The 12,091-nt window shown below is 48.6% G+C and overlaps 1 protein-coding gene across 2 annotated transcripts in view; it reads right to left on the reverse strand.

The window, feature by feature from the left end:
• LOC119930044 (connector enhancer of kinase suppressor of ras 2-like) overlaps positions 1 to 12,091 on the reverse strand; it is a 266,115-nt gene that overhangs the window by 45,953 nt on the left and 208,071 nt on the right. For both annotated transcript variants that reach the window (XM_038748473.1, XM_038748472.1), the window contains exon 15: positions 9,930 to 9,978. In XM_038748473.1, the coding sequence (XP_038604401.1) occupies positions 9,930 to 9,978 (49 nt within the window). The remainder of the gene's footprint in view (positions 1 to 9,929; positions 9,979 to 12,091) is intronic.

Below are 12,091 nucleotides of genomic sequence, written 5' to 3' on the forward strand. Positions count from 1 at the left end.
TTATAATTATATTTCTTAAGTGCCTACCATGTGTGAAGTGCAATCTGCAGAATGGGGATTCAATCAATATCTGTTTTCCCTCCTCCTTAGGCTGTAAACTCCACGTGAGACCCGATTATCTTGTAACTACCCAGTGCTTAGTAGAGTGCGTGGCATAAAGTCAGCGCTTAACAGAACACCACAGTAGTTTCTTATTTATCTAGAAGGCAATGAGCACACCCACCTCGCAGGAAGACGAGGAAGAGGAGAGGCCCGTGGGTGTGAGATTCGAGGCAAAGCCCATCTGCTCTGCCGTGTGTGGGTGTGAGCTCGGGGAAGAGGGGGCCGGTTGAGGGAGCGGTGATGAAGAGGAAGAGGGCAGGGATGTGTCTGCAACGGTGGTCAAGTGGTGGGCGAGCTTGCGGGTGGAGGCCTCGTAGGCATGGACAGAAAGAACACTACTGGCTTGCGTGGGTCGAATGAGCACTACAGCGTGTTGGTGGGGGGAGAGAGAGGAGGAGTGCCGGAAGCTGAGGCAGAGCGGCTCAGAAGAAGGAGGCCCACCCTCTCTATTTTAGGTTTATTTTCTTTGATTATATCTGCTAAGCGTATACCGTTCAAAGCGCTGGGGTAGATACAAGGTAATCAGGTTGTACATAGTCTATGTCCCTCATGGGCCTTCAGTCACTTCATTTCTCTGGGCCTCAGTTCCCTCATGTGTAAATAATGATAATGATAATAATAATAATAATAATAATAATAATGATAATGGCATTTGTTAAGCGCTTACTATGTGCAAAGCACTGTTCTAAGCGCTGGGGAGGATACAAGGTGATCAGGTTGTCCCACGTGGGGCTCACAGTCTTCATCCCCATTTTCTAGATGAGGGAACTGAGGCCCAGAGAAGTGAAGTGTCTTGCCCAAAGTCACACAGTTGACGAGTGGTGGATCTGGGATTTGAACCCGTGACCTCTGACTCCCAAGCCCGGGCTCTTTCCACTGAGCCATGCTGCTTCTCTGGGGATTAAATGGGGATTAAGACTGTGAGCCCCATGTGGGACGGGGATCGGGTCCAACCTGATTAACTTGTATCTACCCCAGCATGTAGAACAGTGCTTGACACATAGTAAGCACTTACCAAATACCACTATTATTATTATTATTAATCCCCGTTTTACAGATGAGGTAACAGGGCCAGAGAAATGAAGTGACTTGTCCAAGGTCACACGGCAGACAAGTGACAGAGCCAGAATTAGAACCCAGGTCCTTCTGACTCTCAGACCAACGGCCACCAAGCCATACTGCTTTGATCCTCTCCCTCTGCCTCAACCCTGCCCGGCCCCAGGCTGCGTTAACCTGGCTAGTCCTCCGGCTACTCCCAACCCTGGAGAGATCTAGGATGGGGAGATTGGGGTAGGTGACAGGGAGGAATCAGAGCATGCTTTGCCTGTCAAGTTTATGTTCTATGCCAACTACGTTATAGTGTACTATCTCAACGCTTAATACAGTACCCTGTACACAGCGCTCAATAAATACGATTGATTGATCAATTGATATGGATTCCATCACGTCTTTTCTCAACTAAGACAATGCCATGGGACCAGTGTCAAAGTCTCCACCATGAGAATAGTACGGGATTCAGCAGGCCTCTGCCCTGTCAATAGGGCGGCCAAATGTCTACTTCTGTCGTATGGGGACAGTCCGATGTCCAGCCAGTCTGACCCTTGTCCAAAGAGTACAGGCTTTGGAGTCAGAGGTCATGGGTTCAAATCCTGGCTCCGCCAATTGTCAGCTGCGTGACTTTGGGCAAGTCACTTAACTTCTCTGTGCTTCAGTTCCCTCTTCTGTAAAATGGGGATTAAGACTGTAAGCCCCTCGTGGGACAACCTGATCACCTTGTATTCCCCCAGCGCTTAGAACAGTGGTTTGCACATAGTAAGCGCTTAACAAATAGCATCATTATTATTATTCTTATCTGGTTTTCCAGTGTGGGGATGGTCCAGTGTCTGACTGGCCTGTCCTTGTTGATAAGGTGACCGTATATCTGTTTCTACACTGTGGGGACAATCCAGAGTCCAGCCGGTCTTCACACTTCCTTGCTGGCAAAGCAGTGTCCGGTATCCAGGAAGGCCACCAGTGGCCACCCGACTCGGGGACCCAGAGAGAAGCCAACCAAATGACGACTTTGTGTAGACAAGCAAATCGGCCTGCCACAAGGTCCCCTCATAAAGACATTTTGGGTTCCTGTGGTGGTGCAGTGAAACCCTCCAAAAACAGCTACCCCAAAATGCTTGCCAGCTCAGGTGAGAGGGGGCAGGCGTCTGATCCCCATTTCCCAGGTGAACAAACTGAGGTCCAGAGACAGTAAGTGAGTTTCCTGAGGTATTGTAGCAGGTCTGTGGTAAGAGATGAGGCTAAAATCCAGGTCTCCCAACCCCCAGCCCCACTCTCTGCTTGGTCTCGCTGCCTTAGTAGGACGAGTAGTGGGCTTCAGGCTAGAGGGAACCCCTGGGGTTTGTCTGGGGTCTCCAAAATCCCTTGGTGTGTGAGGGCCCCACACCTTCTGACAGTCTGCCAAAGAGACCACTAGAAAATAGCAGCAAGGTCCAGGGCCCAGCCACCCAACTGGACTCGCAGAAGAGCCGATCGAAGCCTCCTCTTGCTCCTTTTCCTCTGGTGAAATCTCTGCCACCCTGCCTCTTCTCGAGAACGCACTCCTCGCTTGGTTCCCGGTCCCAGGCCCGGCTCCCGTCGAGGCCAGTCCCCCTGCACGAGGGATGTTTGTCTGTCAGGCTGGAGGAGGGGCAGCTTCAGGGCATCTGTTTCCTCACCTTGCTCGGTTCCCGGAGGCCACGGGTGCCCTGAAGAGACTTAGCTGGAATCAGCAGTCCCTGATGCTGATTCATTTCCCTCTCTCCGTGACCACATCCTCCCAGCTGCCCCGGCATTGCCGCCCCGCAGCCGTTCCCCACTGACTTCCCCTCCGCTGTCGTTTTGGCCCTCTCTCTTCCACCTATCTTCTTATTCTTATGTTAAATCAGGGGCATCTCTCTCGTTCCTCCTAACTGCGAATGATGATGGTTTGGGGACCGTCTGTCTCGCCCATAAGATGGCGAGGGCAGGGACTTTCATCTCTGCCAACTACTTAGCAAAGCAGCAGGTGCCCAGCACAGTACACAGCACATGGTGAGTGTTCAGCACAGAGCTACGCACCCAGTAGGAGCTCAGTTCAGCACCCGGCACACAGTAGACAACCAGTATAGTTCTCTGCCTAGGACAGTGGGCACTCAGACAGGGCTGTGAACACAGAAAGTTCTCAGACAATACCCGGGGCAGGCCTGAGGCCGGGACTCCGTTTTGTTCAGCCAAGCTGCCATTAGCCGCAACCGGGGACGGCACGCGCCCCACTTGTCTTCCCCAAAGCCGGCAGAGATGGTTGGGGGGGTCTCCGGCTACAGCTGCTGACCTTGGTGGTCAGATAAAAGAGAGGCAGTCTCCCACACGCCTGAAAATTACTGGGTTCATCCCGCTGCCCCGATATAAATGGGCATCAAAGAACGGCCCTTTGATAGGTGACAAGACTCCAGAGTGTGGGATGCCCACTCCGAATTGGCACCACTAGGAGGATGGGGACCAGGTCCATTGTCGTTTTGTAAGTAAAGGACAGGTCTTAGAGAAGCAGCGTGGCTCGGTGGAAAGAGCCCGGGCTTGGGAGTCAGAGGTCATGGGTTCTAATCCCGGCTCCTCCACTTGTCAGCTGTGTGACTTTAGGCAAGCCCTTCACTTCTCTGTGCCTCAATTACCTCATCTGTAAAATGGGGATTGCCTGTGGGCCCCACGTGGGACAACCTGATTACCTTGTATCTCCCCCTGTGCTTAGAACAGTGCTTGGCACATAGGAAGCGCTTAATAAATGCTATCATCATTATTATTATTATCATTGTAGCTAGCAATATGCAAGGGGAATTCACGCTAGTGCTGACTGAGAAGAATTTGCTGGCAACATTTGACCCTACCTTCAAATTATTAAGGTCACATCAACTCCAAGAAGCCTTTCCCGATTAAGGCCTCTTTTCCCTGGCTCGAGGGGAAGCATTCATCCATTCATTCAGTCGTATTTATTGAGTGCCTACTGTGTGCAGAGCACTGTACTAAGCCCCTGGGAGAGTACAATACAACAATAAACGGACACATTCCCTCCCCACAACGAAGCAGCAGAGCCTAATGGATAGAGCCCAGGCCAGAGAGTCAGAAGGACCTGGGTTTTAATTCCTTCAACCGTATTCATTCATTCATTCATTCATTCATTCAATCGTATTTATTGAGCGCTTACTGTATGCAAAGCACTGTACTAAGCACTTGGGAAGTACATTTATTGAGCGCTTACTGTGTGCAGAGCGTTTGGGTTTGGGTTTTAATCCCAGCTCCGCCACTCTTCTGCTGTATGATCTTAGGCAAGTCACTTCACTTCTCTGCACCTCAGTTACCTCATCTGCCAAATGGGGATTAAGACTGTGAGCCCCATCTGGGACAGGGACTGTTTCCAACCTGATTAGCTTGTATCTACCCCAGCGCTTAGAACAGTGCTTTGCACATAGAAGCGCTTAACAAATGTCATAATTATTATTAATGCCACTGATGACCAACAAGTAGCCTGACCGATGGCAATGCACAGACCGCTCTACTGAAACCCACCTCTGGCTGGCCTCTGCCTCAGCCTCATTCACTCATTCATTCAATCGTATTTATTGAGCGCTTACTGCGTGCAAAGCACTGTACTAAGCGCTTGGGAAGTCCAAGTTGGCAACATATAGAGACGGTCCCTACCCAACAGAAGGCTCACAGTCTAGAAAGGGGAGACAAGAGAACAAAACAAAACATAGCAACAAAATAAAATCAATAGAATAAATATGCACAAATAAAATAAATAGAGTAATAAATTTGTACCAACAAATATACATATATACAGGTGTTGAGGGGAGGGAAAGGAGGTAAGGCGGGGGGGGATGGGGAGGGGGAGGAAGGGGAGAGGAAGGAGGGGGCTCAGTCTGGGAAGCTGTCCTGGAGGAGGTGAGCTCTAAGTAGGGCCTTGAAGCCTCATTCATTCATTCATTCATTCCATCGTATTTATTGAGCGCACTCCGACGTCCGACCTCAGCCTTTGCAACTGGTAGGGGCATGATTTTGGGCCTCCCTCCAGTACCTCCCACCGCCCATCTGGCAGGAGAAATTCATCCCGGCCCGCCTGCACATGCGCCCGCTGCCCGGGCTCATCGCCGCCCACCTTCGCTCATCCATTCATCCACTCACTCCTAGTGATGGAGCGCTTACTACGTGCACGCCACTGGACTAAGTGCTTTCAATAATAATAATAATAATAATAATGATGATGATGGTATTTGTTAAGCGCTTACTCTGGGCCAAGCACTGTTCTATGACCAGCAGGAAGATACATAGTCATCAGGGTGGGGTGTCCCATGTGGGGCTCATTCATTCATTCATTCAATCGTATTTGTTGAGCGCTTACTCTGTGCAGAGCACTGTACTAAGCGCTTGGGAAGTACAAGTCGGCAACATATAGAGACGGTCCCTACCCAACAGTGGGCTCACAGTCTAGAAGGGGGGAGACAGAGAACAAAACAAAACATATTAACAAAAATAAAATAGAATATGTACAAATAAAATAAATAAATAAATAGGGTAATAAATATATACAAACATATATACATATATATAGGATATACATACATACAGTCTTCATTCCAGAGAAGCAGAGGTCATGGGTTCAAATCCCAGCTCTGCCAATTGTCAGCTGTGTGACTTTGGGCAAGTCACTTAACTTATCTGTGCCTCAGTTACCTCATCTGTAAAATGGGGATTAAGACTGTGAGCCCCCCGTGGGACAACCTGATCACCTTGTAACCTCCCCAGCGCTTAGAACAGTGTTTTGCACATAGTAAGTACTTAAAAAATGCCATCATTATTATTGTTATTATCCCCATTTTACAGATGAGGGAACTGAGGCCCGGCTCCGCCACTTGGCTGCTGTGTGACCTTGGGCAGTCACTTCACTTGAGAAGCAGCATGGCTCAGTGGACAGAGCCTGGGCTTTGGAGTCAGAAGTCATGGGTTCAAATCCGGGCTCCGCCAATTGTCAGCTTTGCGACTTTGAGCAAGTCACTTCACTTCTCTGTGCCTCCGATACCTCATCTGTAAAATGGGGATGAAGACTGTGAGCCCCCCGTGGGACAACCTGATCACCTTGTAACCTCCCCAGTGCTTAGAACAGTGCTTTGCACATAGTAAGTGCTTAATAAATGCCGTCATTATCATCATCATCCCACCTACCCAGTGTGCTGCCCACTGGGATCACCCGCCCTGAGCCTGAGTCCTGAAGACTCCCAGAGGAAATCATGGGAGGGAGGGGCAGATAGGTGGAAAGAGGAATTGAGAAGGAGATTCTTTGTCTGTGTATATATGTATATATGTTTGTACGTATTTACTACTCTATTTATTTATTATTTTACTTGTACATATCTATTCTACTGATTTTATTTTGTTAGTATGTTTGGTTTTGTTCTCTGTCTCCCCCTCCTAGACTGTGAGCCCACTGTTGGGTAGGGACCATCTCTATATGTTGCCAACTTGTACTTCCCAAGTGCTTAGTACAGTGCTCTGCACACAGTAAGCGCTCAATAAATACGATTGATTGATTGATTGATTTGGGTGGGCGGTGAGCTTTGTCTGATCTCCCAGCCCCCAGGTCCCATCTACACTGTCCCTGCATGTGAACCCCCGTGGCGGGGAGGGAGTGGGGGTCCACAGTCGGCTCAGGGGACGGGGTCAAAGATCGTGCTTCACTCTGAACCCCCTTTTCCCCTCACCGTCCCACACTCTCCCTGGACGTTGGCCTCTGCCCCTTCGCTGGTCTGCAGTTACTACCCTCTCCCCCCAAACTCCCGTTCTCTGATCCAATTCTCAGGGCGAGCTAAACTCCCAGGCATGGAAAGAGGAAGTGGGCAAACTGAGGAGTTTCGTATCTGGCTGCACGGGGCTAAGGGCGGACGGGGGAAATCGAGGTTTTCCTGTCTAGTGGAACCCTCCGGCCCCCAGAGACAGGAAACAAGAAGGTCCCCAAACCCCTGTCCCACTTCCCCTAGGGATGAAGGTCGCCTTCCCACAGTGAAAATTAGGAAAATCCATCTATCGCTAGACCTCACCCCCACCCTCCCTGGCCCTCTCTCCCTCTCTCTCCACTGATACCGGATACGGTATCAGTACAATTGATGATTGATGATACCGGTGGTCACTGTACCAAGCAGATGGGACCGGATTAGAGTGAACAATGAAGACTTTTCTGGATGGCCTTCGACTTAAGGCTGAGAGGTGGTTTTCTTCCAAAACGAGCCCAGCCACGAGCACCACCAACGAGCCTGCCATTTTTCCATGAAATGGAGAGCCGGAGTACTGGAGGGGAAATGAGTTTCTGATGAGGTGGGTGCCACCGGCGGGGTGGAGGTGGGGGGAAGAGGAACTCTGTCCTCGAGGAACACAAGGCAGTTTAGGCTGTCAGGTGAGGCTGGCAACTCCAAGCACACTGCTCAGCTCCTGGGGGTGATGTAGCCCACTGAAACCACAATGGTGGGGAACAAGACCAGGGGGAGGAAGCAGACGTGGAGGAGGAGGGGAAGGAGCAGAAGCAGAAAAAGGAGGATTAATAATAATAATAATGGCATTTATTAAGCGCTTACTATGTGCAAAGCACTGTTCTAAGCGCTGGGGACAGTGCTCTGCACACAGTAAGCGCTCAATAAATACGATTGAATGAATGAATGAATGAATGGGGAGGTTACAAGGTGATCAGGTTGTCCCACAGGGGGCTCACAGTCTTCATCCCCATTTCACAGATGAGGTCACTGAGGCACAGAGAAGTGAAGTGACTTGCCCAAAGTCACCCAGCTGACAACTGGTGGAGTGGGGATTTGAACCCACGACCTCTGACTCCAAAGCCCGGGCTCTTTCCACTGGGCCACGCTGCTTCTCTAGATGCGCATCATTAATGAAATAAATAGGATAGTAAATGTGCACAAGTAAAATGGAGCAATAAATCTGTAATAATAACGATGGCATTTGTTAAGCGCTTACTATGTGCAAAACACTGTTCTAAGCCTGGGGAGGTTACAAGGTGATCAGGTTGTCCCAGTGGGGGCTCACAGTCTTAGTCCCTATTTTCCAGATGAGGGAACTGAGGCACAGAGAAGTTAAGTGACTTGCCCATAGTCACACAGCTGACATTTGGCAGAGCTGGGATTCAAACCCCTGACCTCTGACTCCAAAGCCCGGGCTCTTTCCACTGAGCCATGCTGCTTCCCCTGTACAAACATACATACAGGTGCTGTGGGGAGGAGAAGGAGGCAAGGTAGGGGGATGGGGAGGAGGAGAGGGAAAAGGGGGCCCAGCCTGGGAAGGCCTCCCGGAGGAGGCGAACTCTCAGCAGGGCTTTGAAGGGAGGAAGAGAGCTAGCTTGGCGGATGTGTGGAGGGAGGGCATTCAGAAAAGGAGAAACAAACTATCCAGGATTCACAGGGACCGTGTCCAACCCGATTTGGTTATATACATCCCTGCACTTAGTACGGTGCCTGACACGTCGTAAGCGCTTAACGAATGCCACAATTATTATTATTTGAGAAGGGGTGCGCAGGCCGCTGGTTTATGAAGTGGACATCCAGGAATAAGGCGAAAGCTCAAGTGGTAATGGTCATCATCGCTCATATCCACAACAGCAGGGCAGACTGAACCCCCACCCTGCACAGCACATAGTCCCGGCCCCTACGATTCCCCCTAGAAGCCACGGTAGAAGTAGAAGAAGAATAGCCTTCTCCAGCCCACCCCGCACCCTCCGCTCCTCTGCCGCTAATCTCCTCACCGTACCTCGTTCTCGCCTGTCCCGCCATCGACCCCCGGCCCACGTCCTCCCCCGGGCCTGGAATGCCCTCCCTCTGCCCATCCGCCAAGCTTCCTCCCTTCAAGGCCCTACTGAGAGCTCACCTCCTCCAGGAGGCCTTCCCAGACTGAGCCCCTTCCTTCCTCTCCCCCTCGTCCCCCTCTCCATCCCCCCCTTCTTACCTCCTTCCCTTCCCCACAGCACTTTTATATATGTATATATGTTTGTACATATTTATTACTCCATTTATTTATTTATTTTACTTGTACATATCTATTCTATTTATTTTATTTTGTTAGTATGTTTGCTTTTGTTCTCTGTCTCCCCCTTTTAGACTGTGAGCCCACTGTTGGGTAGGGACTGTCTCTATATCATCATCATCATCAATCGTATTTATTGAGCACTTACTATGCAGAGCACTGTACTAAGCGGTTAGTATGTTTGGTTTTGTTCTCTGTCTCCCTCTTTTAGACGGTGAGCCCACTGTTGGGTAGGGACTGTCTCTATATCATCATCATCATCAATCACATTTATTGAGCGCTTACTATGTGCAGAGCACTGTACTAAGCTCTTGGGAAGTACAAATTGGCAACATATAGAGACAGTCCCTACCCAACAGTGGGCTCACAGTCTAAAAGGGGGAGACAGAGAACCAAACTAAACATACTAACAAAATAAAATAAGTAGAATAGATATGTACAAATAAAATAAATAAATAAATAGAGTAAAAAAAATATGTACAAACATATATACATATATACAGGTGCTGTGGGGAAGGGAAGGAGGTAAGACGGAGGTGACATCTATATGTTGCCAATTTGTACTTCCCAAGCGCTTAGTACAGTGCTCTGCACACAGTAAGCGCTCAATAAATACGATTGATGATGATGATGATGAATAGACGGAGTCTCGAGGACCGAGGGGAGGGCGTCCTGTGCCCTCACCCACATGGACGCCATCGCTTCCCCAGATGCACCGGTGGCCCCGTGGGCAGAGATTTATTTACCTTTCTCATGGATGAGCTTCCTGGGCGGTCACTGGCCGAACTAGCATACCTAAGGGAGAGACAGAGACACAGAGGTGAGCTTAGGTGTCAGAGAAACCTGGGCAGATGGACTGATAAAAAAAACACATATGCACACGCTGAATGTTTATTATTTATTACTCTATTTATTTATTTATTTATTTTACTTGTACATATCTATCCTATTTATTTTATTTTGTTGGTATGTTTGCTTTTGTTCTCCGTCTCCCCCTTTTAGACTGTGAGCCCACTGTTGGGTAGGGACTGTCTCTATGTGTTGCCAATTTGTACTTCCCAAGCGCTTAGTACAGTGCTCTGCACATAGTAAGCGCTCAATAAATATGATTGATGATGATGATGATGATGAATGGTCTCGGGGTTCAGCCCCACAGCTGCTAGTGCAAGCTCGTCTTGGGCAGGGAATGTGTCTGTTTGTTGTTACACTATACTCTCCCCAGCGTTTAGTACAGTGCTCAAAACACAGTAAGTGCTCAGTAAGTATGACTGACTGACTGAGTCTACTAAGCAGCGAGCAGATGCTTGGCCAAATTAAAGCAGGGGCTTTAGGGCCTACGACCCAGGGCCTCGGGTTACGTGGTCATCATCATCATCAATCGTATTTATTGAGCGCTTACTATGTGCAGAGCACTGTACTAAGCGCTTGGGAAGTACAAATTGGCAACATATAGAGACAGTCCCTACCCAACAGTGGGCTCACAGAGTGGCCCTCATTTCCCCAACCCCATCACCTCAGAAGTATCATCATCAATCGTATTTATTGAGCGCTTACTGTGTGCAGAGCACTGTACTAAGCCCTTGGGAAGTACAAGTTGGATATGTTATTATAATCAATCAATCAATCAATCAGTCATATTTATTGAGCGCTTACTGTGTGCAGAGCACTGTACTAAGCTCTTGGGAAGTACAAGTTGGCAACATATAGAGACGGTCCCTACCCAACAGTGGGCTCACAGTCTAAAACCACAGTCTATAAACCACAGGAGAGTCAAGTCAGCCCCGGTCTTATATACATACATACATATATATATGATTGTACGTATTTATTACTCTATTTATTTATTTATTTCACTTGTACATATCTATTCTATTTATTTTATTTTGTTAATATGCTTGATTTTGTTCTCTGTCTCCCCCTTCTAGAGCCCACTGTTGGGTAGGGACCATCTCTATATGTTGCCAACTTGTACTTCGCAAGTGCTTAGTACAGTGCTCTGCACACAGTAAGCGCTCAATAAATACGATTGATTGATTGATTGATTGATTGGTCAGAAAACACGGGATTTCTCATGGGCCTGAATTCCAAATCTCACCCTACCAGCGTGGCTCAGTAGGAAAGAGCCCGGGCTTTGGAGTCAGAGGTCCATGGGTTCAAATCCCGGCTCCACCAATTGTCAGCTGTGTGACTTTGGGCAAGTCACTTAACTTCTCCGGGCCTCAGTTCCCTCATCTGTAAAATGGGGATTAAATCTGTGAGCCCCACAAGGGACAACCTGATCACCTTGTAACCTCCCCAGTGCTTAGAACAGTGCTTTGCACATAGTAAGTGCTTAATAAATGCCATTATTATTATTATTATTATTATTATTATTATTATTATTATTACCAGCAGACCTGCAGGCCACTCCAAGAAACAGACACTGCTCAGGGCCTGGTTAAATCTGCAGCATTCCAGCCTTTGCCTGTTCAAGTTCTGGAAGGAAAAGTCCCACAATCTGGATTCCCAGCCCCTGGGCATTAAGCCTAGAGCATCATTCCCCTGCTCTAAACTGTTAGCTCATTATGGGAAGGGAACGTGTCTGCTGATTCTGTTGCATTGTACTCGCCAATGCGCTCAATAAATACCACTGACTGATTTATTCCCAGGCAACTACACATCAATCAGTCGTATTTATTGAGCACTTACTGTGTGCAGAGCACTGTACTAAGTGCTTGGGAAGTACAAGTTGGCAACATATAGAGACAGTCCCTACCCAACAGTGGGCTCACAGTCTAAAAGAGTGGGCTCACATCCCCTGTTGCCTTGAGGCCTTGATTGTCCATCAGTAATAACAATAATGTTGGTATTTGTTAAGCCCTTACTATGTGCAAAGCACTGTTCTAAGCACTGGGGAGGTTACAAGGTG

The sequence above is a fragment of the Tachyglossus aculeatus genome, chromosome 6 (genome assembly GCF_015852505.1).
Source record: "Tachyglossus aculeatus isolate mTacAcu1 chromosome 6, mTacAcu1.pri, whole genome shotgun sequence".
Taxonomy (NCBI): Eukaryota; Metazoa; Chordata; class Mammalia; order Monotremata; family Tachyglossidae; genus Tachyglossus; species Tachyglossus aculeatus.